This window comes from Astatotilapia calliptera, chromosome 7, assembly GCF_900246225.1.
Source record: "Astatotilapia calliptera chromosome 7, fAstCal1.2, whole genome shotgun sequence".
NCBI lineage: Eukaryota > Metazoa > Chordata > Actinopteri > Cichliformes > Cichlidae > Astatotilapia > Astatotilapia calliptera.
Genome location: NC_039308.1, coordinates 18650765 through 18666328, shown reverse-complemented (window position 1 = coordinate 18666328; position 15564 = coordinate 18650765). Strand labels below are relative to the sequence as shown.

General features: G+C 39.3%; 1 protein-coding gene across 1 annotated transcript; it reads right to left on the bottom strand.

The window, feature by feature from the left end:
• Positions 1-7134: 7134 nt before the first annotated feature.
• Positions 7135-13831, bottom strand: oacyl (O-acyltransferase like). Its single transcript, XM_026173574.1, has 15 exons — positions 13675-13831; positions 10554-10687; positions 10386-10464; positions 10150-10285; positions 9789-9985; positions 9402-9614; positions 9220-9322; positions 9032-9133; positions 8738-8903; positions 8565-8644; positions 8312-8422; positions 8022-8145; positions 7686-7872; positions 7393-7535; positions 7135-7297 (listed from the first exon to the last, which is right to left on the bottom strand). Exons 1-15 carry the CDS (start codon positions 13829-13831, stop codon positions 7205-7207), a joined length of 2025 nt encoding a protein of 674 aa, XP_026029359.1. The 3' UTR covers positions 7135-7204.
• Between the last annotated feature and the right edge of the window lie 1733 nt (positions 13832-15564).

The window sequence follows — 15564 nt, the reverse complement described above, 5'->3', positions numbered from 1 at the left end:
GCTGGCGGTCTCGGGGTGTGAGTCTATTTTTAAATGTTGTCTCCCCACAAGTACAAAGTCGGTTACCTGATATAGTGGACATGTGCCGATCTAACACCCGATATCTATATTTACAGGCCGTTTCAATGATGGCCTACTTTACAGACTGAAGACTTGAGTTGCGGTTGTTTAATTGTCTGTTTGGTTTCTTGTTCAATTGTAGATTCTGATTGCAGGAAAAAAAAATCTTAAAATCTTGTTTGTTTCTGTCCCATCCCCAATAACCCCAGTTTACAGCGGTATTTAAATAACAACAGATATTACACATATAATAAAATACAGCATATACTATTTCAGTTATTTTCATGTAATTAAAGTTCCTGTCTGATTAAACTGTGCTAGCGGCACACCTTTAACAATGAGGGCTATTTTCCTTGAGAAATTAATACCCCTTCAACTACTCTGGCAAAGCAACAATGCCCTGTTGTCAGTGGTGAAGAGTTCTGGGAAACGAAGCAAATTATCTTTTGAGATGTGGATTCAGAGAGTGATTGTCTTATAGTGCTATACCATACTCATCGTATGCTAAATGTGAAGAAAGAATCTGAAGACCGATGAGTCATTTGGTTACTTCAGGACAGTGATGTCAAATTCATTTTAAATCATGGACCACTTTGTTCTTAGGTGGGCCGGACTGGTGAAACTACTTTTTCTATCAGCCCAAAGAAGTTTAACTACTCATTTACTCTCAAATATATCTTTATATCGGAAAAAAGAAATTCAAAATGTACACTTCATCTCAGTTTTTCTGCACAAAATGAAATGCTTATGGAGAAATTAGATAGTTACAAGTTTTAGGGCTGAAAATTGTAAGAAATAAATGTGTAAAACTGGAGAATATTTCTGTTCATTCATTGCCCGGGATGTCCTCTAATTATAAAACTGAAAGTATTTGTGAATTACAATGAAAAATGAAAGGATTATTTTTTCACTGTTGGCCCATTATGAACAAAAACAATCCAAAACAGACATTCCAGTAGTAGATGGTGAAAAAACAGGAAGTTAACTGTTATTTATTATTATCTATTACTTCATTACTTTGGTGTAGCATGAATGGTCATAATGGAGCTCTTTATCAGCAGGACAAACTGTAAAATATCTTCTCTCTTAGCTAATCTTTCCCATTTTCCTGTCTTTAAGGGATGGACAGATTTATAACTAAGTGATTCGAGGCTGTTGCATCATCCTCCCTGGAACAGGTGAGAGGACGGGAACGGATCATTTTACCGCTTTAAAATCAGCACATTGTAAATAGTAGTTTAGGAGCCAGCACTGTCCAATAAAACAGCAATACATCAAAACTAAGAGAAAAAAATATCAGTGTAACAGATTTTCTATGACTATTTTGGTTTAATCCTTTCAAACTCTAAAACAACAACAACAGCTTTGACAAAGCACTGCGTCATAATTGTTTGTTGTGCATGCAAATCAGTGACACGTTTCCTGAATGACTGGATGAGGACACAAACCATTGAAACCGTGTCATATCATTTTACTCATTTGTGCCATTATGTAACGCTCGCGTCCTCACAGCTGTTGCTTTCCTGTCGGGGGCTTTGAAAATCTACCAAGCAACACAGGGAATATTAATGGACATTTAGTGTGTATCTGTTTGTCCTCGCTGCGTTTGTTTTTGCTTAAATTTTCATTCTTCTGTTGGGATCTTCTGTTATTTTACTTTAGAAAAAAGATCTGAGGCCGGATTTGGTATTTTGTGGTAACATTTTAGATTTAGAAAATGAAATCACAGTCCAAACACATGCATGGAGTTAGGCTGTAGGTGTGAATGTGTTGTTGAGTATATGCCAGCATGCGCCTTGCCTTTTGTCCATTGGCAGTTGGAATAAGTTTTACCTCCCCTGAATTGTATAGATGGAAAAGTTATTAATTTAATGAATCTGAACTTGTTATAATGTAACTGTTAAAGGATATGCATTTTTTCTGCCATAGATCCTGGCCTAGGTCTGTTTCTGGGTCTTGTGGTTGAATCCTTTGTTATATTTTCTTCTTTTGGAGTCTTAGTTTGCCTTTTGAGTCTTCATCTCCCTTATGATAAGTACATATATGTGATGGTGTTTCTCCGTTTACATATAATACTTATTTCTAGTTTTAATTTGGGGATTTCTTCAGTGTCTTGGGTTTAGTTTACTTTTTCCCTTTCCAGGGGAAGCCATGTCTGCTTTCCCAGGTTGCCCTTCTTTGTGCGTCTCTTAACTTCCCCACATTTCTCCAGCCAGTTGTGGATTTAGTTTATTCTCCTAACGGACTTTGTTGGAGTTTGTTTTGTTTTTGGTTTAGTTTCCATCCATCTGTATTTGGCTCCAAAACTCTGCATTTCATGATGGCGGCAGGCTTGATCGGTACCAAGTGGACCGACGTACACATTTCTGGGTGTTCACCTTAACAATAAACTGGACTGGTCAAAACAAGAAGGGCCAAAGTCAGCTCCATTTACTGGGCAGGCTGAAGTCTTTTGGGATGTGCAGAACATTACAAAGGACCTTTTATGACACTGTGATGGCTTCTGCTATCTTTTATACGGTTCTCTGCTGGGGAGGTGGAACCACAGAGAGGGATAGGAAATGGTTTAATAGACTAGTAAAGAGGGCTAGCTCTGTTCTGGACAGTCCCCTAGAGCCCATAGAGCAGAGGGTGAGAGGAAGATGTTAGTCAACCTAAGGTCCATATTCCAATTTCTTCGTTCTGTTGGTTGGATAGAGTTTTATTTGTTACACAAAAACACAATCATAAAGTATTTTTGCAGCATTACAAACCTTAAAACTATTTTTTAAAAGCATTTGGCAGACAAGTTGCTCCACCACGAGCATGTCATTGGGACGTGGCCCCATGGAGTCGTGTAGTCATGGAGAGAAAAGTATCATCTTACCAAAGCAAGATGTATTTTTACACCATGTTGTTACACCAACTTGTTCAGCCCGACATGTGCTCCCTCTCTCTTTCTCTCTCCCAGAACTTCTAGGGCAGTATGGCGGGGGTGAGAATGGTCCCGCACATGAAACAAGTGTGCGTCACAGCCGTGTTTTGTTTTTGCGTGTACGTGAGAGCGTCAGCTAAAGGATGATGTTCCATAACCAATTAAGGCGAGGTCACCAGAACAGAGAAATGCATTACACCAGTCTTATGAAAGAAATACTTGGCTTTAATGTTACGCTGTTGTATGAAGACATTATTTACATAATGACACACTAAATGCTGCAGCTGGAAAACTTGTCTAAAATTTGAGTGATACAGATTTTTTTGTCAAACATGAGCTAAACAGATCTATTATTAGGAGTTTTTAAATCACTTGACAACATTTTACAAAAGCAGAGACTACTCAAGTAAAAATGTAATGTGTGTCTTTGTGTATGTGGCTTGTCGTAACTTTAAGTGCTTTCATGGAAACGTAGCCGTGTGTTTTGCGTCACCAAACATTTAAAACCTTTTGCCGTGATCTCGTCAATCAGTTTCACTTTAAGATGAGTCACTGACATGGAAAGTGAAGTGAAAACATGGTCTAATTCAAACGTATTGTCTTGGCCAGAACAGTTAATGGTAGGGAAAGGATGGTGGGGTGAGCTATGAGTCAGTTGCAAGAAAAGCACTTAGACACTCAAGAGGAGTGTTCGATGTATTTTTCTGTAATTTCAGTAAAAGAAAAAGGCCTTTATATATATATATATATATATATATATATATATATATATATATATATTAGGGGTGCAGCGATATTCGTATCGATATTGAACCGTTCGATACAGTGCTTTCGGTTCGGTACGCATATGTATCGAACAATACAACATTTGTAATTTATTTTATCAACTTTCCTTCTGACGATGCTGTCTGTGTTGAGCGCTCAGTGAATCTGCGTTCGACTACTCCGCCTAGGCTGCACTGTCGAGCGCAGATCCACTGAGCGCTCAACACAGACAGCATAGTCAGAAGGAAGAGCGCAGGGCACCTCCCCCACCCTCATTCAGATCTGGCGTTTGGAATTATTTTGGTTTTCATGTGACGTATGACCCTGAAGGTAAGCGAGTCATGGACTAAAGCAGTATGTTGGATGTGCCATGCAATGCTCAATTACATGGGTGGGAACTAGTGTGTTAGCGCAGTTAGCTCGTTAACGTGTTGGCCGTCTAGCCCCATGCACGGAGCGATCGGCGGTAGCTCGTTAACGGAGATTTGCCGTGTTGTGGCGTTAAGGTCATTTCAACGAGATTAACCTGAAAGCGCTAGTGGGAACACAACGAATATGACTGCACATTTACGCCGACATCATCCTAGTGCAAAGACAAAAACAACAAGCATGCTACTAACTTTAGCCGAGTCATTTAGACAGCTGTTAGCACATGATTCTCCTTATGGGGACCTGATATGTTTAATATGCTGCTGAGAATATAGCCCAGAAGAAGCGGATAGTATAGCTTTTATTTTGGAAAGAGCCATTTCTCTGTAATAAACTCTCTTTTCCAAAGATGAGTGATTCCTCAATAAGATACAGGGCTCGCAATATCGCTAGCCCGACGTCCCGGAGCTAGCGATTTTTTTCAGTCGGGCTACCAAAATCTATCTCTTCCCTGCCCGTCGGGCTATTGTAGGAAAAATATATGTCAATGCTTTTGCATTCTTTCAGAAATGTAGCTGGGTAATTATGTAATTGGCATCGGTGAGCCACTGTCAATATGTGACATATTGAAGTCGCGTTTGAATTTGCGCTTGTTTTTTTGCTTTCACTTTGCAATCGTGTGAACTGTGTATAGAGAGCGACAGCACTGATCTGTGAGTGATGATAATTTGTGCACCAATTCCTCTGACATCGTCTTATTAATCGTTAGCTTACTATGCAAACATGACAAGTGAAATCTCCCGCAGCAAGCTTAAACATGTGAGAGGTTGATCGCGCAGAGAATCGCTGAGCTTATGTGAGTCCGTGTGTAAAAGCAGCAGGATATATAAATTTTAGTTCTGCTGAGCCAAATAAGACAGGTCAGGGTGAAGAAGTGACAGCCAAAGAAAAGCTTACCACAAAACGGAGAAGTTATGACAAATCAGACTATAAGGCAAAAAGAAAGTGCAGCTTTATGGTTTCATGGACAAAATAATTTCTGTGGCTGCAATATGACGAGCTAAATAACCAGGGCTGCACATAAGTGGTCCGCAGGTGCGCATTCGCTGTCAAAATAAAAAACATGCACAAGGGTTAGGGTTAAATTTAAAAACTGTACTTTTGAGTTAAAATATATATTTATAATTTTAATAAATGACAAATTAAAAAGGCATGAACATTTTTTTTGTATCGAAAAAATATCGAACCGTGACACCAAAGTATCGAACCGAACCGAACCGTGAATTTTGTGTATCGTTGCACCCCTAATATATATATATATATATATATATATATATATATATATATATATATATATATATATAGTAGTTGTTTTAAGTATATAACTATAATCACAACCACATCTGTACCTTGCTTACAGGCTGGCTATGTACAGTCGGAGCTTGGTTTTCTTAAAGGGCTAATGGGCTTGAATACCTACATTACTATGCAACAGTCCTGAGCCATTGCTCATTTCTTTATATTTTGCTTCCAAGGCCAGACTATCATGAGCACTAGTTCTCCAGGCTTTCAAAGTCTTTCAAAGCTTTTCTTTATACATTGGCAACTTTTTCTCTCATTTTCAGTGCACTGGTGTTGAAATGACTACTCATTTTCTCATTTTTTAAGTTTTCTTCTTTTTTTTTCTCCTGCTAGAAAAAAACTTTGCTCTTCACGTTGACCTATGAATCACTCAAGCATAAAAAAGTGATCGACCTCAAGGGATGAACCAGTGTTGTGTCTACACATAGCTTAGCAAACAACCAATTTTAAATTATATCTTCAAACATTTTGATATTGGCAGCCTGTTACAAAGAACATGATTTTTTTTAACCCAGTTTCCTCCATTAAATCTATGAAAAACACCAAAGATAATAGTTTGTTTTTTGTTTTTTTTGCAACAAAGAGATTCACAAAGAGCGTGCGTTCTTTGAAAATTTGAGGAAACCGGACAAAAGAAGAAGTGGCAGCCCAACTATCTACAACAAATGAACAATGTCTGAAAGTCATGCACTTAAGAAATAGGAAACAAAGACTTGACACAAGGTCTGAGACATACATTTGGTCCTTCAGCTGATCTATCTACTGTTTGCCAAAAAAAATGGTCTCAGTAGACGGGTAGCTGTCAAAAAGAAGGGTAAACAGGGAGAAATGGTTAAGGTATCCCAAATTACAAAAGATCTGGACTGAAAATCAATGGGAACAGGTGTAATGGAGTGATGAATCGAAATTTGAAAGTTTTGGTTCAAATCATTGTCAATATGTACAGAGAAGACAGGGAGACCAGTGAGTATCTACAGCCATAAACACAGTGCTGTCTCTGTCATGGTTTGTGATTTCAGTCAATCAGTGGCACATAGACATGACTAAAACGGCAACATTGTTGAAGCAGTGTGGGATCATGTTGACAGAGATCAGAATGAAAGGATGCCAACATTTAAAGATGTCCTTCAAGATGCCTGGAGAACTACTCCCGAAGACTACTTCAAGAAAGAGAGTTTGGGCTTAAAGGTGGTCATACTAAACATAAACTTTTTGTCTGTTTCTCAGAATTTGAACTCTGTTCTTGCCTTATTTACTGTATTTCCATCTATGTTGGCACGCTTCAGTAAATCACTGCACCTATTTCCCATTTTCCTGAGATAATATAAAGAAATACGGGGTTGCTCAAAATGTCTGCACCTTATGCTAACACATGGTGACAAGTTATCTTTTTCTTGTGTGGTATCTGCAAGGCATTAAGAACATGGACGTGTGAGGCAATAAAAATGTAGTCAAGAAAATGTCATGTGACCCTGCAGGATGTTTTCTCCATCAACCCATAGCGACTTGTCAGATATGTAAATTGTGTTTACTGTGTCAGATAATAACCTCAGCACACACACACACACACACGCACACACACTAAAAGCATATTTCCAAGTTTTTAATTAAATTGCTTCGTTAGCTACAAAAGCAGCTATAAATAAAAGCAGTGTTAGAGATCACAATGCATAAACAAAGATAGTGAGGGTAGTTATTAAGGATGTGAATAGCTGGGCACGTCCATGCCCTGCTCTATTTTGGGAGAAGGTAGGGCTTCTCAACTAACACAGTGAGCATGTAGCTCACTGCCAATGTCAGCACCAGGTGGCCAAGGAACAGGTACATCTGAGCAGAGGAGAAAAGTCTGATGTTATGAAGAACTGTGCCAAATCATTTGAAATAAGCACACTAAAACAGAACGTGCAACATGAAATACTTACAAAATTGATGTCTGTGTAATGGATTGGGGTCTCTTGAAAGCCAATGTACAGGATGATGAAGACAGGGTGTATGAGATAGCAGGCGAAGCTGATTTTGGAAAGAGGAACCCAGAAAGTCAAGGATAAGAACCTCTTGATAAAGCCTGGAGTGATCAAAAACAAGAAAATATAAAGACATATAAAAATAAGAACATACAGACTCAATTTCCTTTAACATACTATGTGCTTTCCTATATTGTTATTACTGTTAATGTAGAGATATGGGATTTAGTTCATCCCAACACCTGGTTTACCTCCATAGCCTTCCTCACAGGCCAGTATAATCCAGGTCACAGCCAGTGCCCAGAGTGGTCTATGCAGCCCTTGATACAGGGCATGTGGCACAGATGGATTGGCTGGCGTCTCCTTCAGGATGTAGGGCAATCCAACCAAAAGAGCCAAAAGTGACAGACAACAGAGCCAACCAAGTGCTGCCTGCCACTGAAACAACAGATATGATAAGCACATAAGTGTGGTGGCAAATGTTCAAATTCTGGCTCGGCTATAAACCAAAAGGCATATGCTGTTTTTAAATTCTCAGAAAAGACTAAGCCACGGTCTGGGATTGAAACCTGTCAAAATGCTCTCACCCATTGCTTTAACAGTGGATTTTTCTTTGCTGTCAGATATATTCCGGTCAAGATCCCTATTAGAAATGGCCCGTATCTCGTGTAGGGTTTCACATAGTAATACAAAACATAATTCTCAGATGTCCTGCAAAATAAACAAGTTTATTTTCTGGGAAATCATAAGAAGAGATGCATAGTTGGTAGACAGCCTCAATTATGTTTTTGCATTGTAGAAAAAGGAAACACTGAAACTTAAAAACAAAAAACCTTGATATTCATTTCACCAAACGCTGTTTTGCATTGAATCTTACATTGTAGATGGCTGAAAGACTGGTAGCTGCAGGTGTGCAGTTATAATAGCACTGGCCACAATAGTCATCAGGAGGAGGCCACCTGCCACAACCATAAACACACTCCTATTTCTGACAAATAAAACATGGAGGGGATAGGATTACAACCACAGAGATAATAAAAATGTATACGGCTCCAAGTGATGCTCTAGTTCAAGAATGAAGAAATCACTTTAACAGTATTTCAGAATCATATTAAAGGATGTGAACATACAGTCTGTATAAATAAACCAAGAGAGGAGTGGTTGCATAACACTGGAAGTCTAGAGACAGGTACCACGTCCAAGGAATACACTGCACAGGGATATGAAGATAAAAGGTTAAGAACAGGTAAGTAAATCTGTTCTAAAATACCCAATGTAGGACTAAATTATAAGTTAAACTTACTATCTCATGGACTGGGAGCAGATTACTGATCAATAGTAAGTTAGCCCACCAGTATGTCTTACAATCCATCACTGTGTCTATAAATGGGAACCAGTAGGGTCCCCACTTGACCAGAGAGATAAGGCCAATGGTTAGACACATAATGAACAGATGCAGTGGCTGAATCCTGCAAAGAGGACAGAGAACAGCAATTTAAAAAATGAATAACACATGCAGAAAGCCTCTTTTACTTGAGTGTAAAAATGGAGTGACGCAGACACAAATTAATTTGGTTAACTGACCAAAATACAACACCTTGTAATCCGCTTTAAGAGATAGCTCCCAACCAGGCTGAGGCTCAGTTTGTCTTCAGCCTTGTTGATAGAGCCCAGCAGGGACCTGGCACTAAGCAGACCCCTAAAACATCAAATTTCTTAAGCTGGCAATAAAATAATTAAAAAATATATGTTTACACTGTCAATCTGAAATTGTTCCAGTCTCACCCCAGCAGTAAGAAGGTATCGACAGCCATGAAAACAGGTCCACTTATGGTTAGCACATAGAAAGGGCTGCTTTCAACAGTTTTCCTCCAGTCTTTGTAATTGTCTGCAACACAGGTCTTATGAACATAAGTGAAAGTATATGTGTGTTATGGAGTAATGAGACCATCAATGTACTGCCATACCCAAGCTGTTGATTACAGGGAACTGTGCAGAGTGGCCACATATGATCCATAACAGGCTGAGCACACGGATGCCATTCAGTGAAGCGTAGCCTCCGACTGGAATTGATGTGGAGGTGCTAAAAATGCCCTGCGTGGTCTTCTGTATAGAGATTGCTTGAAGGCAGCCATACACACGGCTTTGAAGAGCGCATGTTTGTGTGGGGTGGTTGCTATCTGCCAAAACCAATATTATACAAGGTCAGTATTGTCTCAATATAAATACATCTGTAATAACTGATTCTGCAGCTCACATAATCGCATTATTTGGTTACTGAAGATAGTAACCATAATATGTGTGATATGCAGTACTACTCCTCAGCAAATCTAGATGATGCACTTTGCACTTACTACTTTCTTCTGAACTCCAGCTATTAGTTTCACTGCTGGATGAGCTGCTGGTCTTCAGGGTCCCGTAAAGGTTGAGCGCAGCGTTTAAGCAGGAAGACTCTAATGTAGGTTCGACCTTTCTTTTCCACTGCCACCTTATCATAGCTGTTAACAGGGTGGCTCCGAGAGGAATTGCTACCATTACACAACAGACAAACCTACAGGAGAAAATAAAGTTTGACAAGACAAAAACAAGGTGTCCTGAGCTAAAGGCCTGGACATATGAAGAGATGCTCATCTTTGCTGCACAGGTAACCCTAATGGAAGTGCATATGCAGATAAAACAGTAAAGAAAGTGAGAGCAGTGTAATCGTATACTGACAGGCAGGTGATATCAGATGTATCAGGGGCAATTTTGCTGGACAAACAGTGAGTCATGATCATCTCCTGAGTGGACTGATTGACCAGGATGGAAGGTAAAGGAGGAATGAGGGACATCTGATTAAACTGAAGCTGGTCTGTCGAAAAGTGAAAATTAGTCACGTTTAAAAAAAAAAGAAAGAAGCGATATTGTGTTGTATAGATGATACCGCATAAATTCATTTTTAAATCACTGACCGTAAAGCACCAATGTTTGCACGTCATCTTTCTCACAGGAGTCAGGTACACAAATACCGACAAAGTACTGGACTCTTCCCTGTTTAAGAAGAAAACGTAGTTTAAAGTATGCTTACTTTCATCTAATATCTATTGGTTGTCATGACTTTTTATTGTGTTAGTTGTTACCTGCCGAAGGAACACCTGGCAGTACTGTCCAGAAAAGCTGGGGCCGTGAGCAGAGCGGCACTGCTGCAGCAAACCAGGCTGGTTGGTGTTACCTCCTACAACATTGCTGCCCACTTTCCCAAAAGCATCATACACTGACAAAACACACAGAAGAAGAAAAAAAGCCATTCATTCACAGGCCCATTGGCTGTAAAGATGCATGGTGTTACTATATAAGTAAATCTCACTTTTTCATGAAGTTCTAGGTTTTAAAGACACCCTTTAGATAACAAATAAAGAAGAAGTGTCTTGTGTCTTGCTAATTTTGATCACAAAACGACATACACATACTAGTGCATCCCCCAAAATATAGTTAAGTTTCGACTTAGTATCTTCTTGGAAAATAATTTGAAATTTGTAATTTTAAAGTTGAAATTTTGAGGAAATAACCCCAAATTTGGACTTCTGGATAACAAAAAAAAAAAAAAGATTTTTTTCCCCGTGGCAGGAGCAAGCTTAGATACTTCAGTCTGCCATTTGGCTCTATTCACTGAAGACTAACTCATGAGCGCCCTCTAGGTGGATTGTAGGGCATTAACAGTAGGTTTAGTAGGTTGGATTTACGTGTGTCCCAAGACCCCTGCTGAGCTGGCATACCTACTTTTATTAGTAAGTGTGAAACAAACAGTGATGTCATTAATGTTGCTGTGACACTGGTAGGGGAAAAGGGAGTTAAATAAAACAGATAGAGGTGAATTTAAGCTAATTGTGTAGGGTTTATAGTTGGTGGCTCTTAAAAAAAGTATTGAAATAGTGAAGTAGTAAGTAACATTTACATTGAACTTGAGTAGCATTAGCATATTTTGATTTATAAGGTATTTTGTTCTTCATAAGTTAGCTGTTAGCTTACAAAAGTATGTGTTAGCTAACAGCTACATTTATTAGCTATAGCCTCTTATCACAGCTCCGCAAAGATTTGCATTTCAGTGGTTCCATCAGGAGGGTGGTGTTGACCACGCAATGTCCAGTGCTACTCCTTATGCTGGTAGTACAGTTAGTTAGTTATTAGCCTCAAGGCTGGTCTTTGTTACTGTCTCACTGAAAATACATACAGTGGGGCAAAAAAGTATTTAGTCAGCCACCGGTTGTGCAAGTTCCCCCACCTAAAATGATGACAGAGGTCAGTAATTTGCACCAGAGGTACACTTCAACTGTGAGAGACAGAATGTGAAAAAAAAAAAATCCATGAATCCACATGGTAGGATTTGTAAAGAATTTATTCGTAAATCAGGGTGGAAAATAAGTATTTGGTCAATAACAAAAATACAACTCAATACTTTGTAACATAACCTTTGTTGGCAATAACAGAGGTCAAACGTTTACTATAGGTCTTTACCAGGTTTGCACACACAGTAGCTGGTATTTTGGCCCATTCCTCCATGCAGATCTTCTCGAGAGCAGTGATGTTTTGGGGCTGTCGCCGAGCAACACGGACTTTCAACTCCCGCCACAGATTTTCTATGGGGTTGAGGTCTGGAGACTGGCTAGGCCACTCCAGGACTTTCAAATGCTTCTTACGGAGCCACTCCTTTGTTGCCCGGGCGGTGTGTTTTGGATCATTGTCATGTTGGAAGACCCAGCCTCGTTTCATCTTCAAAGTTCTCACTGATGGAAGGAGGTTTTGGCTCAAAATCTCACGATACATGGCCCCATTCATTCTGTCCTTAACACGGATCAGTCGTCCTGTCCTCTTGGCAGAAAAACAGCCCCATAGCATGATGTTTCCACCCCCATGCTTCACAGTAGGTATGGTGTTCTTGGGATGCAACTCAGTATTCTTCTTCCTCCGAACACGACGAGTTGAGTTTATACCAAAAAGTTCTACTTTGGTTTCATCTGACCACATGACATTCTCCCAATCCTCTGCTGTATCATCCATGTGCTCTCTGGCAAACTTCAGACGGGCCTGGACATGCACTGGCTTCAGCAGCGGAACACGTCTGGCACTGCGGGATTTGATTCCCTGCCGTTGTAGTGTGTTACTGATGGTGACCTTTGTTACTTTGGTCCCAGCTCTCTGCAGGTCATTCACCAGGTCCCCCCGTGTGGTTCTGGGATCTTTGCTCACCGTTCTCATGATCATTTTGACCCCACGGGATGAGATCTTGCGTGGAGCCCCAGATGGAGGGAGATTATCAGTGGTCTTGTATGTCTTCCATTTTCTGATGATTGCTCCCACAGTTGATTTTTTCACACCAAGCTGCTTGCCTATTGTAGATTCACTCTTCCCAGTCTGGTGCAGGTCTACAATACTTTTCCTGGTGTCCTTCGAAAGCTCTTTGGTTTTGGCCATGGCGGAGTTTGGAGTCTGACTGTTTGAGGCTGTGGACAGGTGTCTTTTATACAGATGATGAGTTTAAACAGGTGCCATTCATACAGGTAACGAGTGGGGGACAGAAAAGCTTCTTACAGAAGACGTTACAGGTCTGTGAGAGCCAGAGATTTTCCTTGTTTGAGGTGACCAAATACTTATTTTCCACCCTAATTTACGAATAAATTCTTTACAAATCCTACCATGTGAATTCATGGATTTTTTTTTCACATTCTGTCTCTCACAGTTGAAGTGTACCTCTGGTGCAAATTACTGACCTCTGTCATCATTTTAAGTGGGGGAACTTGCACAATTGGTGGCTGACTAAATACTTTTTTGCCCCACTGTAAGCACACAATGAGTAGGAATTAGTTACAATGTAGGTATGAAATGAACACTTTCAACATCATCATCTTAACTATTTAAATATTCTTACAGTTCTTTTGAACACTTATGCAGTTTCATAGGCTCTACACCAGTTGCACAGGTTAAAGTCACGGATTTGATGTATGCATCGATCATTTTTGATGTAAGCATGACAGTCATAAAAACCTAATCTTTGTAATTTTCAGAAGCTTTCAGCGGCAGTATTTTTATTCTCTGAGAAGGTGAAAATGAACTTAAGCTTATGGTCTTGCATTGTCCTGAAGAATTTGTAATCTATTTCTGTATTTTTGACTTTTCTATCTTGGCTCCTCTGCTAAAGTGGATTAAATGCCACTTACCACACAAGCGCATAAGAAATGCCATACAAAAATCACAATCACTTACTTAGAACAGCATAGCCCTTTGGTTCATCCTGGTTAATTTCCCGGAGAAAAGTGTTTGTATCCTCCAAGCATCTTTGGGACACTGTCAAAATCTGTGTGTTTTCCACTGCTCCTCTGCCCCCCACAAAAAGAAGAAACGCCACCAAATGGAGGATCATTTTGGCTCTGACTGTTTCTTTTTAGGGAAGAAGGTGTTTAAATAACAGAGAAGGGAACACGTCACCATTCAGAGTGTACTGTGAAATTCATCTTCCATGGCTAAATTGAATGACTTTAATTGGTTTTCACTAGCAGGTGTAAACAGGATTTGGTTACATGAAGGAGGATGAGAGGCTAACAAAACAATCCAGGCTGTGATTTTTCTCACTACGCAAGAACAACATTATTAAAGTGCAGCTTTGACGGGTGACCAGTCCACATAACCATTTAAGCACACATTTTTAAGTTATATTTTTATTATATACCAATTGTATTTTACATATTCACACATTTTAAATAGCATTAAATAGACACAGAGACACAAAGGTAATTACTTGAAAATTCCTCTGCTCAGTTATAACTATTACTACAATTTTCTACTTTTCTCTAGTGATGGAAGAAACACCACAGATCATCCAGCCATCAGAGTACAGCACTCCAAATAACTGACCACTAGAGGGAGCGATTGTCCATAAAACATTCTTGGGCCGTCTCGTTTTTACCTAGCAACACATATTTAATAGAATGCAACCCTATTTTGATCTAATAATAGTAGTTTAGTGCTTAAGTGCTTCTGTGTCTCTTACAAAGAGGAAAAGACCCTACAATCACCACTTATTTAAACTACTTACTCCATAGCATGATTAAAACATTTTGTCACTGACAGTGCAGCATTAGAATCTATAGAGAAAAGGAGAGTTTTTAATAAATAATAGACATTTCTTTCTGTTTTTACATTGCAGCTAACTGGTACCTTTAGAGCTATGCAATACTGGGCATTAGCGGCACTTGTTAGCCATGTGCTGCAAGATACTCATAGTCATTACTGGGTTATTTAATTCTAAAAGATAACAGTGCAGTGTGGTTATTTATGTTTATTTTATGTTTTTCATGCTGATTTAGAGGATTTTGAATTGTCACACTGGGCTAAAAAATAACAATTTTGTGTTCTTGTCACGGAACACACATTTTGTGGCTTCATCAAAGGAGGGCAATCAATAAAAGTAAAAGAATAGTTTTTCTTAATTTATGTAGCAGGAAGTCAAACCATAACAAAGTGCCACAACATACTAAAAATGAAGCAAAAGCCGAGGGGAACTGCAGAGTGAAACTTTTCTAAATGTCAGTGATTCTTTTGCATTGATAGCTACTGGATTTAGTGTTGAAATAAGTGATGAAATTGTTGAAATTTTTATATTTTTAAACAAAAACATGATGTAACACGTATAGTCATGCAAAAAAGAAGGCTCAGTTAGAATGTTAAATGTTAAAGTTCATGACAGTACAATTAGAAAAAGACTAAAAGAGTATGTTTAGACGGGCTGTCCGAGAAAGTCCGTCTCTATATAAAAAGAACACTGCAGAATAGCTGACTCTTGCATCTGATGGAGCAATGCCCTTTGGAGAGACAAGAACAAAGTGGAGATGTTTGGACATGATGCAAAAACCAAACTCAGCAAATCAGCACAAACACCCAATATCAACTATCAGGCACGGTGGTGGAGGAGTGATGATTTGGGCTTGTGTTCTAGCCACAGGACATGGACTTCTTACAGTCACTGAGTTGACCATCAGCTCCTCTGTGTACCAAAGTATTCTAGAGGCAAATGTGAGGGCGTCTGTCTGAAAGCTAAAGCCTGCCCCAAACTGTGTCACACAATAGGACAATGGTCCCAAACAAATCAGCAGATCA

Coding starts and splice junctions, on each gene's coding strand:
- oacyl (XM_026173574.1), bottom strand. CDS start 13,831: ATGATCCTCCATTTGGTGGCGTTTCTTCTTTTTGTGGGGGGCAGAGGA. Junction 8,146..8,311: donor GTCTTTCAGCCATCTACAAT/GTAAGATTCAAT, acceptor TTTATTTTGCAG/GACATCTGAGAATTATGTTT. Junction 7,536..7,685: donor CTGTGAGGAAGGCTATGGAG/GTAAACCAGGTG, acceptor TGATCACTCCAG/GCTTTATCAAGAGGTTCTTA.